The 24,552-nt window shown below is 42.9% G+C and overlaps 1 protein-coding gene across 1 annotated transcript in view; it reads left to right on the top strand.

Annotated features, from left to right (window-relative positions):
* GRIN2C (glutamate ionotropic receptor NMDA type subunit 2C) overlaps window positions 1-12,560 on the top strand; it is a 97,551-nt gene extending 84,991 nt beyond the window's left edge. Inside the window, exons 9-13 of the mRNA XM_060764727.2 lie at window positions 5-234; window positions 1,001-1,161; window positions 3,157-3,344; window positions 8,398-8,630; window positions 10,328-12,560. Of these exons, the coding sequence (XP_060620710.2) occupies window positions 5-234; window positions 1,001-1,161; window positions 3,157-3,344; window positions 8,398-8,630; window positions 10,328-11,890 (2,375 nt within the window). The 3' untranslated portion in view covers window positions 11,891-12,560. The remainder of the gene's footprint in view (window positions 1-4; window positions 235-1,000; window positions 1,162-3,156; window positions 3,345-8,397; window positions 8,631-10,327) is intronic.
* Window positions 12,561-24,552: the final 11,992 nt, after the last annotated feature.

Below are 24,552 nucleotides of genomic sequence, written 5' to 3'. Positions count from 1 at the left end.
CTAGAGTCTGGGGGACCTTCCTTCACAATTGGCAAGTCTGTTTGGCTGCTGTGGGCTCTGGTTTTTAACAATTCAGTCCCCATTGAAAACCCCAAGGGAACCACCAGTAAAATCATGGTGCTCATCTGGGCCTTCTTTGCTGTCATCTTTCTGGCCAGCTACACTGCTAATCTGGCAGCATTTATGATCCAGGAGCAATATATTGATACTGTCTCTGGTCTGAGCGATAAGAAGGTGAGGAGTGGTGAGGGGACAGGGATGGCAGTCATGTCATAAATGTAAAGTGCTACGGATGGGGGAGTGTACAACTGATGACACTGGATAGCTGGGAATAGCTAATTGGTGAGGTGATTTAATCATGAATAGCAGAACTTTTGGACTATATTTGTTGGCTTCGGTATTATTGAAGACTTTAAAAATAAATAGATGTTGGTTACCACCCAAAGTTGGTTTCACGCAAAGGCCAGGATCAGGTTAGTGCACTATGCTGACATAACTACACTTATGTGGAGAGTGTTGTATGGAGGGAAAGACCTGATGGAAGTAAAGGTTTGGAGAACCAAGCAGCACACAATGCCTTGACTCCACTATTTTAGGACCCTAGAAAAGTGCAACCACTAGCATAGTGCATCATCTTAAGATTCTGCCTGTCATGTTGCATTCAGAAACTAACTTTTGAAAAGTACGTTTATGGCATCGAATGCAACAATAGCATTCTACAATAATTGGCATTATGAGGTTGGAAGTGACTGAACAGTTCTCTATTCTTCTGTATTATTGTCTCCCAATAAACGGTGGTGATGTGGACTATAAAATTTAAAAAATTTCATACAAGGATTGATGTTTCTCGAAGGATCAAATCCACACATAGCCCTTTCTATGGCTATGTGTAGATATTAAGCCCATCAACAGGGCTTAATTAGGGGGTGGTGTTCCTTACCTGGAATACACAACAGGCTTGTGTGACTGTGTGTGTGTGCATGTGTGGTTTCCATCTCAGTTCCAGAAGCCCCAGGATCAGTATCCCCCATTTCGATTTGGAACAGTTCCCAACGGCAGCACAGAGAGGAATATTCGGAGCAACTACCATGACATGCATTCTCACATGGTGAAATACAACCAACGCTCAGTGGAGGATGCCCTTGTCAGCCTCAAAATGGGGTAAGTTTTCCCATTTCCTTATTCAAGGTGTCTTTAAAATTATCTCTCTGAAAACAAGTTCATAATAAGTTATGGTGACAGAAAAACTCCTAACATTTCTTGAGTAAGTACTGCATTGAATCTTTGCCAAAAGATTGAGAGATAAGTTTTGAATAAGCACTGTGATGTTGATTTCTGAATTCAGCCCCGTTCAGTTTTCGAGCATAGTTTCTACTTTTGAAAGATTGGTTCTCATAAGTATTCTAATTAGCATTGCTGACTGCCCCACCATAACTTCCTCACATATTGGAATTTCAGAATCTGAAATATTTGGGGCATTCATGACACTAACCAATAAAACAACAATGTATGTGCGTGACTCACAAACTCTGTCTCAGACTAAGTTACTCAATGCTGTATAACTAAGTTGAGAAGACTTCAAAATTCATAGTAGCAACAGTACAATTCTCATATTATAATTCAGCTAAGGATATACTATTCACAAAATAAGTAACAGATATAAAAAAAGCATATAGAAACAACCAGTCCTAATAAGTTGAATTATAATATGAGAATTGTAAAATAGTTCTCTCCTAGGTCTGACAATTTGGTCAGAGATTGCAGGGGAGTTCTCAGGATGAGGATCTCAAATACCCATATACAAAGTGTAAATCCCATGATCCCATGGGGTATTGCCTTGCCAGTTAAAATGAACTTCTAGTACTATAATGTATAATGTGACAGGCCCCTAGGACAAGGAGCATCTCGGAGCAGCTGCAGGAGGAGGAACTCCTTACACCAGAGTGAAAATACTGCTCCCACAGTGGCCACCCCTGTGACTGTGGCTGCCCAGTGGAGTGTGGCTGGTTAGGTTGTGGAACACCCTCCCTGTTGACATCAGACAGGCGCCCTCCCTTATGTCCTTCCAGAAGAGCCTGAAGACATGCTACAGTAACTGGAAATGACAACTGGAACGGAATATAGACTACGAGATTGGTTATGATTCTATGATAAGACGAAGCGGATTATTTTAGTGTAATTAGATGATAGTGTATTAGTGATATGTTGTTTTTTGTCGTTGTAGTTATTGTAAAATGTGTTTTTTATATGTTGTACACCGCCGCGAGTCGCCCTAGGGCTGAGAGCGGCGGTTAACAAATGCAGCAAATAAAATAATAAATAAATAGGTGATTCACACCTCTCATCTGTGTCTCTATTGGGAACTGATTTTGAAGTATTTGAAAAATTCACTTAATTTAAATATGTGCGCATATGCAGTTATACACACTCAGGCACAGTTTAGTGTTGGAGCGCCCTGAGTTGTTCCCCCTTCCAAATGTGCAAGTAAGAGGGTGGTCTATTTGTCAGTCTGCCTCTGCATATGTCTATCCACCCCATCCACCCCAAATTACTGTACATGCCAGCCTATACTACTGTTAGTATAGCACTGTTGATTTTTTTTATTTTATCTTGTTCACAAAAGTTTAGATTTTCTTGGGGTTAACCGTGGCCATCTTGATTATTTGGGACATCATTAGCACAGTTTGCTGGAATTTCAGGGCTACCCAGTTGACACCTTATGCTAGGAACAGCCGTCCTGAGGTCCTCTAGATGTTTTGGACTACGATTGCCATCAGCCTCTGCCAATGTAGATAATAGTCATGGGCACAGTCATCCATAGCATCTGGAAGCTGCCAGGATTGCTTCAGGGTTGGGCAACCTCCAGAGGCTAGCATAGTGCAAACAGGATCTACTGCTGCAGCGGACTAAAAAATGTCCCTGATCCTATCCTGAAAAGGAAAAATCAAAAAGAAATGTGATTGGACATCCCCTTCCACATTCCTACAACATCAGCAAGGGTGAGGTGTTGGCTGTGTCTTGTTTTAATATAAATGGACACATTTTGAGTATTTTTTTCAGGGGGAACATCAGAAGCTCTGGGAAGGGCCTGGAGATTGCAGAATGATGTATATGTGTTGCGTGCCGATATTTGACTATCTCTCTGATTGATTCTAGAAAGCTGGATGCTTTTATATATGATGCGGCGGTGCTTAACTACATGGCAGGCAAGGATGAAGGCTGCAAACTGGTGACCATTGGCAGTGGAAAAGTCTTTGCTACTACCGGCTATGGCATTGCCCTCCAGAAAGACTCCAGGTGGAAAAGGGCCATTGATTTAGCCCTTCTGCAGTTCCTGGGAGATGGTGGGTGTTTTTTTCTCCTTTCCCAAGATAGTGTTTGCTTCTGATTCTTAAGTATAGTTTATTGCAGTTTTCTGGGTTTTTTTCTCCAGGGATCACAGAACTGTCAAGCTTCTGTCTTCTCTGAGCCGAGGAAACAATATTGTTACAACAATCTGACAAATACAGAGCAACATCCATTGCATTTTGTGGCCTCCCCTCCATTTTTTCTTAGTAGCGCTTCTGTGTTTATTAACAGTTTTACCTTTATAATTTTGAGCTGTGTTTTGTTGTTGTTAACAGTTCAGAAATATTCAGGCAACCTGGCAGTGAATTGTGTCATTTCACCCTCCCTTTACTGTTGGGTGCTGAAGGACAGAACATGTTTCACATAAAAATATCACTGAATTATGAATGGCAAAATTATTGCAACACCCCAAAAATGCATCCTTAAAAAATAAGTTACCAAACCATTTGTACAATATGCTTGGGAGCCTGCTATGTAACCAAGCGATCAGCCTATGACCTGAGCTTCTTTGTCATTAGAGAGAATTTTGAGGAGGTTTCAGAGAGCTGATCTGTTCTGCCACAGTATTTGTGATTCACTTTAAATCAAACACAACATCATTTGTCAGATGTCTGAATAATTCCCCTTCCCTGAAATTTCCCATTCTTATCTTCTCTTCAGTAGGAAATAAAATTCTCTTATCATTTTTCAACCCTTAAGAAGTTATTACATGTTTTTTAAAAGTAGAGGATTGGCAATTTCAGAGAGTTCAGGAGAAATATTTGAATGAATGCCAGACTACATTGGATAGCAGGGAATTAGAACAAGCTGGGAGAAAACAAGAGACACATGGGATTGCATTCATAATGATGAAGAAAAAGCAGTTCCATTGTTGTATTCAATTATGTACAAGTTCTTTTTTAAAGGACCACTAATAAATTTTGGCCAAGAACTACTTGGATTCCCAGCATAGCTATGCTAGAGGTCCAAAGTATTTATGATATCCTTATTGAAAAGATGAAATAAGCAGATGGTCATTTCTGTTTTGAAAAAAAAAAGCCCATGTGGGACTGCGTAAAGTGTGGGAAAACTGAAAATGGAAAAAAATGGCATTTCTTCTCTGTGGTCTCTGTGAAAACATGGAAAGGGTTTAACTGCACCTGCACAGGTTTCAACAGAAAGCTTCTCCAAACTCCTCACTTTTAAGAGCAGTAACCCTGTCCACTCCTCCCCAGGGCATAAAAGGTGTGCATGGCTTTGGTCATCAGGACTCCCCTCAGCCTCTCAACAAGTAATAGAAGACCTCCCATTCAAAGCCTTGAGACTCTTCAATGTGGGCACGGATGACACACTGAAAACTAACCAGGACTTTAAACTTCTAGATGCCCTCAACCACCACTCACTGTCAAAACCCCCACTAGCAGCCTCATCAATACAGGAGACATCATTGCCAATTATCATCGGAACTTCTTGTTTCTCTGCTTCCTCACCATTCCTTTCCATTCCTTCTTTTGAATTTCCCACCTTTTGTTTAAATGGCTTTTCTTCTTTCAACGCAGTCGAAACTGGCTTTTTCTAATCATCAAAGGCATCCGCTTTCCTTTCATGCTCCCTCTGGATTTTCTTTTTCATCCTCATCTCTTCCTCCTTCTTTCTCAGTTTTGGTTCAAGTTGTTTTATCTCTATCTGTGATTTTAAAATCCTCTCAGTGATTGTCTGGCCTGACTTGATCTTTTCTCCCCCCCTACTAGGATACTGAATTGGCTTTCTGCTTCCACAAGGATGCTGACTCCGGCCATTTTTGTGAAGAGCTCACTTTTACCTCATTTTTTCCCCTCAGCACATTTTTTACCAGCCTTGCCCTATATACTGGATCAGTGTAGTTACATGTATCCCACCAACCTTGTCCAAGACATTGAATCAGTGTTGTTACATGTATCCTGTCGCTGCCACCAATTGTAAAAGAAAAACGACTATATCAACACAATCACATGTCTCCTCAAGCCTCAACTCCTCAGCCCCAGTGCAAGAACCAACAGGGTCAACGCCAATGCAGCCCCACCTAGGCCTGCATTGATGTGACCTGGGATGATGCAAGCTCCCATGCAACTGGAAGAAGGTTTTTCATTCCAGGATCGTGTCTCTTGCTTTGCCCAAACCTGGTCACTCATCCCCTCCAATGCATGGGTCCTGGACATTGTCAAAAGAGGCTACACCTTAGAGTTCAAAGAACTCCCATCAACAAGCCTTGTTCGCTGCAAAATACCATCACCAGCCATTTTGGATGAGATACAGTACCTCCTAGCCACACATCCCTATTCCTCCCCTCCAACAGTGATTCATGGACAATTTCAATCCCCTGCTACATCACATCTCAAAATACCCCACCATTCTGAAGCCAATCCTTTGATCCATCTCCTGTTGGAAGGTCAAGAATCATGTCTGCACTGGGGTGTCATTCCACAACCATCCCCAACATGATCCCTGACAACGGACTTGCCCACCTTTGGATGGGGAGACCACTGTGACCACCTCACCACCCAAGCACTGTGGTCACCAACAGAAGCAAAGAGCCACATAAATCTCCTCAAACTTCTAGTTATATTCAAGGCCCTCCAAGCATTTGCTCCAGTGCTCTGCGGCAGCCATATACTGATTCTCACGAACAAAACCATGGCAATGTATTGCATAAACAAGCAGGGTGTCACCAGGTCCAGAAGACTACTGATGCTGACCCTAGAGTTGTGGGATTGGTGTATTAATAACAGCGTACACTCGCTAGCTGCACACCTCCCGGGCAAACAAAACGACCTTGCAGACCGCCCCAGTCACTGAGTGAAAACTAGATCGTCAACATATTCATCCACTGACTGCTGGGTCTGGCTTTCTTGCACCTGACTGCCTGGAGGATCCACTCCTAGCCGATCTCCCTGAAGGATTTCTCATCATCCTTTGGGCAGCGCACAAACCGGCCACTTCAAAATCCTGTATCTACAAACTGACCTGCTTCATCTCCTTACTTGCCTCTCGAGGAACTTCACTCAATGCAGCCTCAATCCCTTATGCCCTCGACTTCCTCCTCACACTGTCAAACATAGGTCTGGCTATCTCTTCGATAAAGACTTACTTCTCCTGCCCTTCCAACATAGAGGATACCCATTCCTCTTCTCACACTACCTCATAAAGACTTTTCTGCGGGGCTACACCAACCTTGACCCCCCAACCAGGCTACCCACGCTGGAATGGAGCCTCAAATTTGTTCTGTCCTGTCTAAGATTTCAGGCCTGCCATTCGAAGCCCTGGCTATATCTGACCTCAGACATCTGTCCTGGAAGGTCACCTTCCTTGTTGCCACCACTCCTCAGAGCTTGCAGCACTAAGGGTAAATGAGCCTCACTTCCTCTGCCAAATGTAGTGTCCCTGTTTCACAACAACCAGGACATTGTCCTGCCTGCTTTCTTCCAGGCCAACTCCCTTGAGAAGAAACTTCACCTGCTTGACGTCAGGAGGGCTCTTCTTTTTTACAAAGATCGAACTCGAGTGCTACGAATAATGCAACACTTGTTTTTCTCTTATGCCCCAGATAAAAAGGGCCTCCAGATCTCTTCTCAGAGACTTTCCCATTGGATTCACCTCCCTGTAAACTGCCTATAAGCCTCCCCCACCCACCATCCATGCCTGATCCTCTTGAGCTTTGGCAGCATCAATGGCCTTCCTAAGGGGATCCCCTTGGACTCAATATGCAGGACAGCTATCTGGTCTACCCCACTAACCTTTGTGGCCCACTACAGACTGGATTCTAGGGCATCCCGGGATACTGCTTTTGGCTGCTCTATCCTGTCCTCTTATGTTTCATAACCCCTCTCTGAACACCTATGCTGCCTGCATGTGTTAAAATAATGACTCTACAACATAGTTCTTTTCATTATGATTATTTATTCAATTTATTTGTTATGTTCCTCTTGAAAGATATGTTTGCACTTATCTCTCACACTGTCTTCATCACTTCGGGAGTATTGTTAGACTTATTTCACGCCACAAAATGCTCCTTTTGGATCTGTGTGAAAAAAAAGGTTTTTGTCAACCAGAAAGACAGAATTGAAATGCTCTATCTTGTGTCATTGACGTTGTCAGTTAGGTTGCATTTTACTTACAAACTGCTAGTCTCACTTGACTTCGTTAACATGTATGCACTAACATCTTGGTTGTTTTTGGTACTGCTGATACCCGTAACCAGCCTACCTGCTGGCTTTCGAACCCATTCATCATTGTCAATATGGCTACCTCGCTATTCTGTTATATGTTTTCTTCTTCATAAGGGCTACTTCATTTCTGCACTTTTAATAGCCAAAAGTTACTCTACTTGTCACATTGTGTTCTGCTCAATAAACTTGATTTCTGTTTTGACCTTAGTGTCATTTCGACATGTGTTCTCCCTTCCTGCACCTAAGCTTGCTAGTGTGTATTGACAGAGACCATGAAGAAGAAAGACAGGCTGCTTACCTGTAACTGTGTTTCTTTGAGTGGTCTTCTGGGAATTCACACAAACCCGCCAGTTCCTCCCCCTTTCTAGCTGATTGCAGCTTAGGGACTGGAAAGCCGCTGGTCAGAGTGCCTTTTCTGCCCTGGGGAGGAGAGGCACCGCCAAAACTTAAAAGTTGGAGCTTGGAAAAGCTTCCATTGGAAGTTGTACAGGTGCAGTTAAACCCATTTGTTTGAATTCACAGAGGACCACTCAAACCAACACAGTTACAGGTAAGCAACCTGTCCTGCTTTCTATGTTGTTTACTATACAATATATCAATTTACTTGCTCTTGGTAGAGGAGAAATACCTCAATTGCAATGCCGAAGACTTCATTCAAAGCTAAACAAAATATTTAAATCAACCACAAAGAAACCTTTTCTTTTCCTGATACAATTAATGTGGTGAAGGGGATCTCTGTGGAAGAGTGGAAGCACCAGTAGAAAAGAGGTGGGCAATGAATCATCTAATGTTAAACGGAGGAATTCCGTGGGTAAGATTTCACCCTCTTGCTCTCTTTGCCTGTTTTGTGTTGTTTATTTCACAGGTGAAACCCAGAAACTGGAGACTGTGTGGCTGTCAGGGATCTGCCAAAATGAAAAGAATGAAGTGATGAGCAGCAAGTTAGACATTGACAACATGGCGGGAGTCTTCTACATGCTGCTGGTGGCCATGGGGCTGAGTCTGCTGGTTTTTGCCTGGGAACACCTGGTGTACTGGAAACTGCGGCATTCTGTACCCAAGTCTCACAAGCTCGATTTCCTTCTAGCTATAAGTAGGGTAAGAGCCTCTTACCAAAGCCTTAAGCAAGCATATTAATCACAGTCAAGAAGGTAGCATGTTAGCAGGGCAGTTTCAGAAAGGAACTTCCTTACACATAAACAAAACCAGGGTTCCCAACATGTGTACTGTGCATTATTTACAGTCAAGCAATCATGAGAGGAGGAGGAGGGAGTTGGCAGGATTATAGTGGCTAGGATGTGGGACTAACATTTGGGAGACGTGGATGCAAATCCCCCACTCGCCCATATAATTCACTGGGTGACCTCGGGCAAGTCATTCTCTCCCACAGCCAAACCTACCCCAGAGAGTTTTGGTGATTCCCATGTGCCACGTTGAACTGTTTGGGAAGGAAATGGGACACCAAAATTAAGAAAAGTAACAGATAAACAATAGCAGTAATTATTAAAATACCATTAAACAAACCAAAGCTTCATGTACCGATTTCTAAGAACATTTTGTACTCATATGCATCACTGATGTTTAATTTCTGTGAAATGTATTTGAAATTAAACTAATAAAACCCCAATCTCTTCCTAATTAGAAGAGTGTCAGCAGATTGAACAAGAAAATGATTTGTCTGTCCTTACCTTTCCTACCTTTATAGTTCCAGACTGTGCGTTGCCTGTTTCATAATAAACACCTCAGCTGTTTCTTGACACTGCTTCACCTAATCAAAGTAAAATGCTTTAAAAATGACTTAATTTTGATTTTATGTGTGCATATGAAGCAAAAGAGAGAGGGTTTGTTCACACCTAATTTATATTTCTGAATCCATATGAATTCTTGAAGAACCACTCTCATTGCATCCTATTAATCATTATTTATAACCCTCAAGTTAAGTGGCATTTTAAAAAATGAATGCAGCAGCTTCATAATTTTAGAAAAAAAGATAAAAAGAGAATGAGGACATAATGAAAGTTAACAACTGAAAATACAAGGTCTGAAATTGATAAATATATCTATTTTATTAGAAAGGATGACAGTTAAAATTCCATAAACAAATAAGAAAGAAGCTGGTTCTCCCAAAGGAAGCTCAAAGTTGGCTCTTGAGCACGGGGCAAGGAGGGCCACCCTTTAGACCAGGGCTGGGAATCATGGGGTCCTCCAGATGTCAGAATTCCTTACCCCTGGCTATGCTAGCTTGAGCTGCTGGGACTTGCAGTTCTCTAGTACCCAGAAAGCTCTTTGATTTCCACCTGTGCACTAAGCAATCAGAGATGTAGCGGAGCAGGTCATGAGGACTCCTCAGTTCTTGTTGCATGATTCCCTCAGATCTTGAATCAAGACTTGATTCCAGTTGAGGCCAAAGCTTGGGAAGAGGTGGGGGGGGGGGGGGAGGGAACCTTGCCCTTAAAAAAAACTGTAGCAGAAGAACAGATATCCTCCTGGGCTTACAGTGTCATTGGCTCAAGCAGCTAATTTATAACAGGGCAGCCTGCATGGTGTAGCTGCAAGTCAGTGTACGGAGCACTCTCACCTCTACAAGTCCCTCATCCCCTAGACAGATAAATGAGGTCATTCAGAATTTGTAATGTCTGTCCTGTATGAACTTGGAAGTTGATCATAAGCCAATATTCTGCCCCCCCCCCCCATCTTTCCAAGACATGCTATTTGTCATTTGTTCTCTCCCCTCTCTACATTTGCTTCAACACTGATTTGGTGACACTGTTTTATCTTCTTTTTTCTTTCCTCAGGGCATCTATAGTTGTTTTAATGGAGTCCAGAATCCAGAGAGTCCTGCTCGTGTTCACAAACCTGATGTCACAGCTAATTCTGCTCAAGCCAATGTGCTAAAGATGCTGCAAGCTGCCAAGAATATGGTGTCAACAGCAACTGTTGGGAATTCATTAGAGAATGCTACACGTACCATTGAGAACTGGTCAAACCGGAGCGAAAACCTCCAGACAACCTTCTCCTTAAGGACTCCTCAGCTTGTTGTGCAAAACACCAGTGGCCCTAGCAGATCAGTTCATTCCTCCAGTTCAGCTGCAGAAGTAAGTGAGAAACTTGGGAGACCAAATCAACCATCGCCTCCTGCAGCCCAACAAACGTTGGTGTCAGCCAGTGAAAACTGGAGTGGGACAGTTGAACAGCCACAGATACTTCATCCACTGAAGTATCGAGGCAGCTATTCTGAAGATAAGATCCTTCCAGGTTCTACTGTGAACAGTTCTCCACATTACTTAGTAAGATCCACACCTCAGGCACCTTTCAAAAACCATGTGCCCCTTGGAAACCATCTTAGTGCTGTTTCCCACTCCCCCGTGAGGTCTCCCAGGGAGGTTCCTCCACCTGAGCAGAAGTATAGGCTTCCTGTGGCCAGAAGCCATGGGAAAGAAAGATTCCACCGCAATGTTCACTTGGTGTATGGAGAAGATGGGCATGACAGCTCTTCAACTCAAGTAACAAGACCAGCTTCTACTTCTGAGAAAAGAAAAGAGTTGGAAAGTCACATCTTGTCTCATGCCTGTGTGCACAATTCATTTCCAAGGGCTGACAGGACTTCCCGACCTTTTGTGTACAAAGACTCTGACACAGAAGACCTCAGGAGAGAGAAGCAGTACCAGAGGGCTAACCTCCCAAGATCATCCTGGGAACAGCATGAAAGACCCAAATCTCTAAACCTCTGGAAGCATCGTGGAAAATCTTATGTCTGTGAGGATGTGCCAGACCTCTTCCCTCAAGCTAGCCTGGCTCCAAAACCAGCAACTGTGCCTGGAATCCACCGTGGATTCCATCACTATCCTCCCGATGCCCTTAGACCAAGCTACACATGCAACAGGAAGTATATGGAGTCCAATGGCCTATCATGGAAGGACCAACAACTGCTGCACTCACAGTCTACAAAGCTCCCCTCATACCGGGAGGCCTGCCAACAAAACACCCCGGGCATGCACAGGGCTTCTTCTACAGTGGTGCACAAGCAGTATGCCTATATGAACTCTTACACAAATCTGCCTATTTACTGGGGGCGCCTTTACCAGGGCTCTCCTCCGTTGTGTGAACAGTCCAGTGCAAGCCGGCACTGCTTCACTCGAGCCCCATGGTCCCGTTGCAACAGGGATTTCTTGGTCCATGAAAATGGCCAGAGGACCATGTACTTTGGTAGCACGTACAAAGACTGCAGGGACCGGAGCAGGGTAGACCCAACCTTTCTTCAAATGGAGAGGAGGGACCTCCTAACTACCCAGAGGATGCCAAGCCCTTATCCATCGAGATCCTGGAGGCGTGTATCCAGCCTAGAGTCTGAAGTCTGATAGTGGAAAGGGTGCTGGTGACAGTGGAGAAAGTTGCAGGTCTATTGATTTGCAACTCGCCTTCTCATTGGTTGGAAACCATTCATCTGAGACCAATCCTAAGGAATGGCCTCAGCATGAGCAAGTGGTGGAGGATCCTGCTTGTCAGTTTGCTTCTCCCTGTAATAATGGTATGTATCAACAGAAAGCTGTTTTTTCTCTTCTGTACTGACCTGCATCATTGCAAGAGCAAGTGACCTTTCGCCTTTATCTACTGATGGACCAAGAGCAAAGCAGCAGCCGCTAAAGGCACTTTAACATGAACTCTGTTCCCAAGTCTTCCATTGCTGAGCACTGGGACACTAATCACACATGCAAGAAAACTCCCATGGTGGTGTTTCACAGTTCCGCTGCCTCTGTGGATAGCTTAAGAAATAGCAGTTTCAATGTCAACCATTCACATTTCAGTGCCAGTATATCTTTCAGAGCATGCAGGAAATACCAACAACCTCCTAATGAGAATTAGGATTGTTTTGCTTTCTCATATGCACTGATAAGCAATGGGGATGCTATAAAGGACTTAACAGGCTCATAGTATGGCATTTTTAGTGTTTTACATTACCTTCTGGATCCTCGTAAAGAGCCCAAGATGCCAAACAGAGGTTATTAAAGACACACTTCTAAACATGTATTCATTTGCTTGCCTTTCTTTCATTTTGCTTTTGGTAGGGGTGCTTCCTACATTCTTTCTAGAAACAAGCATGCAACAGGGAAGAGGCAACACAGACCTTGGCAGTGTTCTTAACATACATCTAAAGCAACAACAGCCAGGATTGCCCCACAAACTCTTGGGCAGATGCCAAGGGGTTTTCTTGTGCCCTGAACACCAGTGGATATTCTGCATAAGTCCCAACTTCTCAGAAATCCATTACTGTTTCTTACAATTAATTAGGGCTCAAGACACAACACAACATAGCTAAAGCTTTTAAAGATTCAAACATAAGAAGAACATATTTATTTTTAAGCAGAGGCTTTAGATGAGGGTGACCTAGGATGCTTCAATGGAAGATGATTTACTGTAGCAATGTAGTGAAGGCTTCACTTATGTGAATTGCGATGGAATATCATGTCAAGTCTCCCTGATCATATGAACTGCTCCCCACTGGGTTTGTTGTCTGTCTCAAGTGTAATCAGCAATTTAGATGAAAAGAGAGACCTGCCTCAAGTAAGGTTTCCACATATTTATAGGATTCCATCATTATGGAGAAGAAAAAGTCATCATTTTTGTTATGGTCCTTTGAACTTACAGGGTTTACATAAGTTTGACAATCCTTGAGCCAAGAAAGGTAGAAAATCATAGAATATCGCATCCTATTTTTGTCTAAAGATCGAACTTGCCTGTTGGAAATAATCTCGGAGTGAGAAGAGATTGCCATGGCACAGTGCTGGTTAATCATAGTTATAAAATGGGGGGCATTAAATGCAGGGACGTCCCATTTAGCAGCTCTGAACAGAATTGCAACCTTGTAACTTTGGAAATTCATGTTTACAATTATTAATGACTAAATATGATCCACAAAACACATGATCCACACACACAATACCAAGGATGGGCACCCATTTGTGTCCACTGGCTATGATGGTTTATTTTTGTCTTGGACCACCATTTTGATTAGTACTAGTCTAAGGGAGCCAGATGTTAGGCATACTGAATGAACTGTTGGGATATTAAAAAGAAAAGAGAAGGAAGCAGAAGAGTAAATGGATCTGCTCGGATCCAGATGATGACAAGTATACTGGTTACATAAGGGTAGGGTTGGAAGATTCATGCTGTCAGGTTGAACAAGCAAACCCTCCAGCCTCTATGCAAGGATATTTGAGGTGAAAGGGAAGGAAAGGGGGCACATTTCTCTTTCCCACCCTCACGTGGTAATAACATGTTCAGCATTAGGACATGCAGCACACTTGAGCCCCCTAGCATTATTTGCTACAACAAGAGAAGGACTTGGTGGGGCAGAAAAGGACACCTGGGCTGGCATTTTGTTAGTAAGTTATGCACACATACAATCCCTGCCTTCTGGAGAAAGGAACAGCAGCACGCACACAGAGACGCACACAAAGTGATTGCCTCTTTGCATTTGGCTATGGGAATAGCCGAATGCAGCTGTAACACTCTACCCGCCATCGGACGCAGACTGTTTTCAGAGGGGCCATGAAGTGGTTGATGGCTCAGCATAGCAATACCTCTGTACATGGAACTATATGCTTCACTGAGCCATGGAGCACTGAGACCTAAATGGTCTCCTACCTTTTTTACCCTTCTCATCTTTCTTCAGTGTCTAAAAGAAATATCCCATATGTTTCTTCAAGGCTGCCTAAAATTCTCAACAGAAGTGCAAGGCTTCTGAGAATGCCATTGTCATCACATTGGGGTGGGGATAAACCTCATTTAAAAGATTAATACAGCTTCTGAGAAGTCACCAAACATGCTATTGTTTTGAGAGAGAAAAGCACACAAACTACACATATTCTGTTTTCGGGGGGGGGGGGGTTGAAACCACTCCAGCATCCAAAAGCCAGTTACTTTTGAGAAAGAAAGTTACCCATGTTATATGAGAGAAACAATAGAAACTGAAAGGAGTTGTGCCATTGCCTACATTATGACCTATCCACAGATTTTGCATCCATAAATTTGACCATCTGTTGGGGATGCTTTGAATGTGGTTTCCCTGCTTCTTGGCAGGGGGTTGGACTGGATGGCCCATGAGGTCTCTTTCAACTCTATGATTCTATGATCCTATATGGGCTCGAAAATATTCCCTCCCCACCCCCCAAAACAATTCCAAAAGAGAAATTCTTGGTAATGCCATTTTATATTTTACTATACCATTGTATAGAAGGAGAGTTTAGCATCCATGTATTTTGGTATTTGGGAGCAGGGTGGCTGGAACCACACCCTAATGGATACCAAGGGCCCACTGCATGTGCGCACGCATGCGCGCACGCACACACACACAAAATGTACATACAGACATATACACATAATAGAGAATAAGAAAATTGAAGAAAAACAAAGATAAGGGGTTGATCATGAATAAAACGTGTTTCACTCTGGAAAACATCTGTGAACTGTTAAAGTGTTTGAGAGAGCGGATGGAAAGGATTTCGATTTTGAAATCCTGAAAAGACGGCTTGAAACCAGCCCATCCTACTTCCACGGAAACAGTTTTTGGAGTACAACTTGACTCTTGAGCTAAGAAAGCTTTAAGAATTAAAAATATAAGGGAACTCCAATCCCTCCTTGAACGTTTTCAACAAAACAAAACATTTAAAAACATTTCTGTTTCTTGGGAGAAAACGTTACTAACAAGGCTTTGTGCAGGGTCCAGCTTTGGTTCTGGTCACTTAAAGGTAACCCTTTTGCCACAGGAAGAACCAGAAATTATCAGTCATTTTGATTCAGCAAGGCTTTTGGGTGAATTGGAGTTACAGATTGCCACCCCCTTGTGGGGTTTTAAAAACGATTTCTTCCAAATCAGTATGAGTATCTAATAACCAGCTTAAAAACAAGATTCCTTCCGAACCTTTGCAAATTTATTGAGCAACAATTTGCTGGGATTATTGGCTATGAGATAATACAGAAAAATGTGTGAGGGTCGGTTTGGGACTTGTTAGCCGAGATTATATGTTCTGCATCCACAAGTGCGTTCTCAATCCTTTACTATAGTATCTCCAAATATCCATGAAATGATGGCTTGACCGTTTTGGGTAGCCTTTTATGCATGTCCTAAACGCTCAGGATGAAAAAAAAAACCTTGCTCTGTTAGTCTGATATATCAGTGGGTGCATCTCTATGCATCTGAGAAAATAGGCAAAGTTTGCATCTACATGGAGAATTAATGCAGTTTGACACCATTTCAAATGCCTTGGCTCAGTGCTATGGAATCATAGTCCAATGAAGTAATTTTTTCAAGTGCTGCCAGCAAATGAGTGGCAGTGATGGACTAAACAGATGGCATTATAAAAGAAACTCAAATGTGGCTTGGTTTCCTCCACATCCTTGCACATTATAGGCTGAGAGACTATGCAACTCTGATGCTGTTCCTCCGTGAGATCTTTAATATGAGTTAAGTGTCTACCCTCAAAACCTTCAGCACGATGAATAACCCTTGTAACAGACAAAAATTAGGAGCAGATACATCATCTCACCAACTTAGAAACTACCAATTGCACTTTTTTTAGACAACAAAAGATGTTAAGAGAAAATGTTCCCTTAAAAAAGATGTCAGTTTGGTTCTTTTAAAACTCTTTGCCCGATATCTGGAAAACATCACATCAACTTTGTCCTTGACTCAGTGTACTCAAAGCAAACTTGACAGCATGGAAGTTGAGTTATTGAACAGAAATCAGAAGGAATACATTTTAATTTAGCTCCAGACTCTTTGTGAAGATGGGGCGGGGGAAGAGACCTTTGATATTCTGGCTCTTCATTTCCATGAGATTTGCTTTGTGTTTTGTACACTTTGTCTCATTATAGTCACAGCGGGATCAAAGTCCTCCGCAGGACTCATCACCTAACTGCTAATTTTTCATTTAATGTCACTAGATAGCAAGGGCTTGGTGTGACTAATCCACATCTTTGACTTCCCTGTTTGAACTGCCACCTCTGAATCGTAGTGGTGCACATTTGCAGCCCAGGAGGCTGATGAAGTGCCTGGGAGAAAGCCAATGGTGGCACAGTGCCAAGCGCTTCTGCTCAAAATGGCATATAACTAAGTTCAATGAGGCTTGATAGCAGGGGAGTTATGTATTTGGGATTGTGGCCTTAGAGGCAGAGCAATGCTCTCTGCATTGGTGGAGAGAGGATTTATTTCATCCTGATTTATTTGAAAAAAATATTTCCTCAAATGTATCTCTTTATAGTAGGAGGATGAGGTGAGTCTTCAACCTCAGCAAGTTGGAGTGGATGAGGGATTGGAGGACATCCAACCCCAAATTGGGAAAGAAGTCATCCAGGAATACCTGGCCGCTCTTAATGAGTTCAAGTCCCCAGGGCCAGATCAACTACACCCCAGAGTATTGAAGGAACTAGCGGAAGTCATTGCGGAACCATTGGCAACCATCTTTGAGAGTTCTTGGAGAACGGGAGAAGTTCCAGCAGATTGGAGGAGGGCCAATGTGGTCCCAATCTTCAAGAAGGGAAAAAAGGATGACCCAAACAACTACCGTCCGGTCAGCCTCACGTCGATACCGGGCAAGATTCTGGAAATGATTGTTAAGGAAGTGGTCTGCAAACACTTAGAAACAAATGCAGTCATCGCTAATAGTCAACATGGATTTATCAAAATCAAGTCATGCCAGACTAATCTGATCTCTTTCTTCGATAGAGTTACAAGCTGGGTAGATGCGGGGAATGCCGTGGATGTAGCGTACCTGGATTTCAGTAAGGCCTTCGACAAGGTCCCCCATGACCTTCTGGCAAGGAAACTAGTCCAATGTGGGCTAGGCAAAACTACGGTGAGGTGGATCTGTAATTGGTTAAGTGGACGAACACAGAGAGTGCTCACTAATGCTTCCTCTTCATCTTGGAAAGAAGTGACAAGTGGAGTGCCGCAGGGTTCCGTCTTGGGCCCGGTCCTGTTCAACATCTTTATTAACGACTTAGATGAAGGGCTAGAAGGCATGATCATCAAGTTTGCAGACGACACCAAATTGGGAGGGATAGCCAATACTCCAGAGGACAGGAGCAGAATTCAAAACAATCTTGACAGATTAGAGAGATGGGCCAAAACTAACAAAATGAAGTTCAACAGTGACAAATGCAAGATACTCCACTTTGGCAGAAAAAATGAAATGCAAAGATACAGAATGGGTGACGCCTGGCTCGAGAGCAGTACGTGTGAAAAAGATCTTGGAGTCCTCGTGGACAACAAGTTAAACATGAGCCAACAATGTGATGTGGTGGCAAAAAAAGCCAATGGGATTTTGGCCTGCATCAATAGGAGCATAGTGTCTAGATCTAAGGAAGTAATGCTACCCCTCTATTCTGCTTTGGTTAGACCACATCTGGAATATTGTGTCCAATTCTGGGCACCACAATTCAAGAGAGATATTGACAAGCTGGAATGTGTCCAGAGGAGGGCGACTAAAATGATCAAGGGTCTGGAGAACAAGCCCTATGAGGAGCGGCTTAGGGAACTGGGCATGTTTAGCCTGAAGAAGAGAAGGCTGAGAGGAGATATGATAGCCATGTATAAATATGTGAGAGGAAGCCACAGGGAGGAGGGAGCAAGCTTGTTTTCTGCTTCCTTGGAGACTAGGATGCGGAACAATGGCTTCAAACTACAAGAGAGGAGATTCCATCTGAACATTAGGAAGAACTTCCTGACTGTGAGAGCCGTTCAGCAGTGGAACTCTCTGCCCCGGAGTGTGGTGGAGGCTCCTTCTTTGGAAGCTTTTAAGCAGAGGCTGGATGGCCATTTGTCAGGGGTGATTTGAATGCAATATTCCTGCTTCTTGGCAGGGGGTTGGACTGGATGGCCCATGAGGTCTCTTCCAACTCTTTGATTCTATGATTCTATGAGGAGACAAACTTGGACTGCAAATCATTGCCATATGCTTATTGAAATAGTGCTCTTCATTTCAGAACTTAACAGAGTTTGTTCATTGTAGAACTCAAGATATGGAACTCCACAATGTGCGCATGAGTGTTGGATTCAGAGACTAGCTCAAACCTACTAGGTAAGGCACACTTCCTCTGCACCCTCAGAGGAAGGCAAAAGCAATGATGATAAGTTTACCTTGGGATGGCCATAAGTCAGAAATTGCTTGAAGGCATACAGGAAGAGGAGGAAGATGACAGAGACACCACCAAAGAGACCCTATCCTTTAAGATAAATTCAGCATACGAAGGAGCTTTCTCCCCTAATATTTAAAACCCAAATCACTTAGGGTAGAGCAAGGCAAAGGTAAGTCCTCTCTGAACAAATCTTGCCAAGGAAATTGTGTGATAGGTTCACTTTCAGGTTGCCATAAAATCAGAAACATCTTGAAGAGACAAACAACAAGGTGTTGCGGTTTATGAACACTGGAGGGTTAGCTTATTCCCATCATCCATTGAGGGTGTTAATTTTTTTTAAGAGTTCTTTAATTCTGGCCATGAACCAATCTCTTCCTTCTACGTAGGTGTAATAAGCTCCCTACAACTTTTATTTGGCAACAAGATGGTTGCAAACATTGCATTTAGAATGGTCAGCCATTTCTAAACATCCTTAAGAAGCAGTCAAATGGAATGAATATTATAATATTCCAAGCAGCTGTCCTGGGTGAATTAGCAAGTATTGTGGTTTCTCTGGCAGAATAGTTAGGCTGCTGCTGCCCTCCTCCTTGCATCTGCTCCCTGAGGCAGCCACTTTGTCTTTCTTGACCATATGGTTATTCCAAAGTGTGTCTTCTTGAAAACAATCAGACTATGGTTTGAACGTTTGGGATGAAATACATCAGACAAGGGAGCTAGAGATGCAGGTGGGCAGGCCATCCTCACTACCTCTGAGGTAGTGCCATAGATGCAGGCAAAACATCAGGAGAGAATGCCTCTAGAACATGGCCATATAACCCGAAAAAACCTACAACAACCCAGTGATTCTGGCCATGAAAGCCTTCGACAATCCATCCTGAATGCTTGTGGCTCCAATCCATACCATTCTGGATAAAGTTAGATGGTTGACAAAGTCACCTGCTGAGTCATACGTAAAGCTTGCTTCAGGATGAATGAACTTCCTCTGATGAATTTATCTGAGTGAAAAGGCAATCCGAAATCTCCAAGACTTCTGCACACAGCAGAAATGGTCTCTACTGCATTTGAAACAACTGAGTCAGGACTTAAAAAAAAGATTTGTAGTGGTGGTGAAGATTGATGGAATCCCTTTTCTCCTTCCGTTATGATTTCCCCCCTTGGTGTTGTTGTCACCGGACAAATGCACAGCTGACAATAATTCAGTGCAACCATAAATCATAAATCCAAAGTTGGGGTTTGATAGCACACTAGTGAAGGACTTTACTAAAGTGCAGAATTAGTCAGAAGCAGAGACGGGACTAAAACAAAGGCGTCAGTGAAACTCCTCAAACATCTTTCTTGCTTTGTGTCTTATTCCATTTGGGGCTAGAAACTTTCACAGAGATGTATATATTTATTTAGAGAGTGCAAGTAAAAACAGGCAAACTGAGAGTACAGATCTGACTCTTTCTTTGAGGTTGATTCCCCCCTCACTCCCAAAACCCCAACTGCTGAAGTATAGCAAAGGTTTCTGGGGGGCAAGTGTAGAAGGGAAAGCACTGTGCTCATGTTCTACTTGTAACGCCTGGCCAACCACTGTAGGAATAGAAAGGCCTTTGGTCTTGATCAGCTTGACTCTTCTCCCATTTTAGCCATCCAATGCCCTTCCAAGAAGTGTGCTTTACAATACCAACCAATGCTGCAGCCAAAGGAAAGGAAGTGCATGAAACATGTTTGGGGGATTAACCTTGCAAGCTAGACACTGAAATGCTGTATATGGAAAGCCAGACCTCAAAGGCTGATGGGATGTTCCCTTTAAAATCAGAAACCTCCTTAATGAAAATGCCACATTCTGAAAAAATAAATAGCATCCTTCTGTTCCATCTGGAGCGAGTTAGGATCCATTCCAGCCTCACCTAATAATGAGTCCTACCTGTCCTGGGATCTCTTCTTCCAACAGACAGCAACATGTGTGAGCCTGAAAGCAATGTAAACAACACTTAATTGAACTACCTTCAGGGATAATTGCTGAAAACCTATCCAGCTGCACCCATCATATGCCAGAGGAAAAGGGAAAGCTTGTCGAACGCCAAGTTGCCTCAGCTGTTCTCCAAGCCCAGTGTTCAGTAACTGCCACCCAACCAGTTAGCCAGCCTCTCCTGCCGTCTTACACCAGAATGCAGCATGACCCATGTTTTCCAAGTCCGTCACAACTTGATCATCAGTTCATCTGAACATCATAGCCAGTGGCATTCCCAGCCGTTACAAGGATCACCCCCCTCCCAGAACATCATTAGGAGAGCCAGCATCTTTTCTTTCTTGAGAATAGCTCTATTTGTTTTATTTATGTTAAATGTTTCTACCTCCAGCCCCTATTTTGGTCAAGAAGCATGTTGATCTCAGTAGTTGTAAGAGCATTGCCGGCTGACTCCAGAAATTAAACCTTACTAAATCTACTGTGGCATTAAAAAATCCTTATAGCAGAATGAGAGACAGGAAGGGATTGTTTCTCTGGTGACATGTAGACTTCATGTCGAATAAACTTCTATAGCGTTTCTTCCTACTCCTCAGCCTCCTCTCTTTTTTCTTGATGCTTTTTGATTTTTGATCATGTGAGGAGCAACTTGAGAAACTGCAAATAGCTTCTGGTGTGAGAGAATTAGCCATCTGCAAGGATGTTGCCCAGAGGACGCCTGGATGTTTTAATATTTTACCATCCTTGTGGAAAGCTTCTCTCATGTCCCTGCATGGGGAGCTGGAGCTGACAGAGGAATGTCATCTGCGTTCTCCCTGGATTCGAACCTCCGACCTGTAGGTCTTCAGTCCTGCCGGCATAGGGGTTTAACCCACTGCGCCATGAGTGGCTCATTTGAAAAAGAGGTTGAGAGAGAAAAGGAAATAGCATCAAGCAAAGTGGGCCAGAGATTGCTAAGCGGGGCAGGAAAATGGACATAAAGTATTATGCAGTAACAACAGCAGCAACACCAGTTGGTAGTCATTCTCTGCAAATCAGCCCCATTCAACACAATAGAATTTCTCCCTTAAGCAAAGCCACATGAGATTGTGCCATGAGGGTTGGGAGACACCATTCTGGCATATACTAAAATGCTTGGCCTGTACCACTTTACACCCAAGCAACAGCACCCATGAGGGAATGTAGTTGTGCCTCCTATCTTCCCCATACAACTAAACTATTAAAGTTGGCCCTCCATATCATAGTAATTGGCTTTTCCTATCCACAGATATGAAAACATCCTTTCCCCCATGTAACCTCCCCCTCCCCCTTCCCACAAATCTTGAGTTGTGAGAGTCTGGCAGCCTCTCAGCTCAAGATTCCCTCAGGAGATTGAAGTCTCTGTTGACAGGATTTGGGCTTTCTGGCCAGCATTGTGTCTCCTTGATGAACTTTCTTCTTGGTAGGTGGGCAGCTGGCAAAGCCCCCTGGGCACACACACAAGCAGGGTATTTTCTATAAGTTTTTACTACATGGGCTTGACTGCATCTATACAAATATGCTTCCCCGCTCCAGCACATCTCAGTTATTTTAATACAAAACACATATTTATAGGTCTCAAAAATGTTCTAACCATGTGTATATTATAAATGATATTTTAAGAGACACCAGAGATGTATAGGTTTGAAGCATGGAATGAAACACTTTTTGTTAGGGGGACGGGGTTAGGCTTGTGTTCTGAGTTTTGTGGGGACTCACTGCCTCTTAATTCCCCCCTCCCCCAGAGATTAGTATGGTAAACGGTTAACTAGTTCCCTTCAGAATGTGTAGATTCCAACTGGACTGCTGGAAATAATGTCTATTGAAGACCATCAGGAAAGTGATGCTTCAAAATTGCAGAACTTTATATAATACAATATATATACATAACAAAATTCATATTTTGGGTTTGAAACTTGTATTGAGTCCATCTTTTTTGGGAGGTGAGTTGATATGTTGACAACAATAACAAGGATCTATCTGTCTATCTATCTATCTATCTATCTATCTATCTATCTATCTATCTATATACACACTTTCACACATATGCACTTTCCAACTTATGGTGACGGTATTAAGAGGGGGGGGGGGGGTTGCAACATTTGTCTAAGGGCCCTTCCACACAGCCATATAACTCAGAATATCAAGGCAGATAATCTACAATATCTGCTTTGGATTATCTGAGTCCACACTGTCATAAAATCCAGTTCAATGTGGATTTTATACAGCTGGGTGGAAGGGGCCCAAGAGAGCCTAGCCTTTACCTTCCTTAGAGGCTGTGACAATGTGGTTTGCCCAAAGTCACACAGTGGTTTTCCATTGTTGAATGGGGATTCAAACCCTGGTTTGCAGGATCATAGGCTGGTTCTAGACTGACAAATAATGCAGTTTGAACTGCATTATGTCGTCATTGTAGACCCATATAACACAGTCCAATTCAGTTCAGATTAGAATTGTAGAATCAGAGTTGGAAGACACCTTATGGGCCATACACTCATTCATAATGTTTTAAATGTTATCTAGGTTTTTAAAAGAAATGGCCTAAGAGTATGCTCAGAACTACTGTACTTCCTTACCAGCCTTGGTACACAAGAATAATGCACAGAAATGTTTGGTTATTTTCTTTGAAAAACAAAACAAAAGCAAAGTAACACCAAATATCCCAATTCCACATAAAATATTGATTTTATAGCCTTGCTTCAGAACAACCTGTTGCTCAGGGATGGGATTTTTGAAGTCTCGGGCATTTTTATCAATGCAAATCGCTGCACAGGAAAGGCATATTGCTGAAGTACTTCCAAAGGACTCTCTGTGGATGTTAGATGAAAATCAGAAAATAGGACGAAAGACCATTTTATACTCAGAAGTAAAAAAGACTGGATGTTCTACTCAGAAGTAAGAGGACTGTGTAATTCAAGAATAGGCATGGGCAGCAAGTCCAAAGATATTATCATAGGTGCCCTTGAACTTTTCATGTAGTAGCAGTTGCAGGAGTAGTGATGATGGGGGTGATGATGATGATGATGATGATGCTTGCCCACACAACACAACACATATAGAAACAAGGTTCTATAACCGTGGTTCTCAACCTGGGGTCCCCAGATGTTTTTGGCCTACAACTCCCAGAAATCCCAGCCAGTTTAGCAGCTGTTAGGATTTCTGGGAGTTGAAGGCCAAAAACATCTGGGGACCCCAGGTTGAGAACCACTGTTCTATATGTTCATCCCTGGCAATGTTTGAAATGCACCTCTGCTGGCAGAACCAGGAGACCCCAAGTTACAAACACGATCTGTACTGTAAGTTTGTTCTTAAATTTAATTTGTTAATAAGTCAAAATGGGTACGTTTTAAAAGTGTAATTCCAGGCAAAACTATATATTTTAAAGTTTTTGGATAGCAAAGAGAAGGGTTAACACTCCTGTGATATTTCCTTTGCTGTCTGTGCCCCTGTTCAGAAGATTTCACCTCACTTTCTGTCCCTGTGAGAATTGGATTTTGGAAAATTGGGCTTGTTCTGGAAATAAAGATTGGTGAGAAAGCTTCCGTGGAGGCATCTTTTCCCCATGGTAACTCTTTCAGGAGTGAATTTCCCTTCCTCACTTCCATTCTTAACTATGAGGCATCTGTAAGTTGGATGTTTGTAACTTGGGGAGTTCCTGTAATCTGTCCCCATGTGATTCTGTCCTGCAGGTGCATCCATCCCTAAATCTCTACCATGATTCTCCAAAAGAACTTAAGGGGGGGGGGGGGGGGAAACATTTTTGGAGCTGAAGATTGTCATGATCTCTAGCTCATGCCATACGGCTGACACAAACCACATGGCCATGGCTCATTGGACCAAAAGGGAATGCAGGACAAATGGACCAGCCATAAAACTCAATTGCCCAAAGGTGAGGGGAGAACCAGGCTCTGTTAT

Source organism: Anolis sagrei, chromosome 2 (assembly GCF_037176765.1).
Source record: "Anolis sagrei isolate rAnoSag1 chromosome 2, rAnoSag1.mat, whole genome shotgun sequence".
NCBI lineage: Eukaryota > Metazoa > Chordata > Lepidosauria > Squamata > Dactyloidae > Anolis > Anolis sagrei.
Note: the sequence above shows the minus strand (reverse complement) of the source record. Positions and strands in the feature narration are given on the sequence as shown.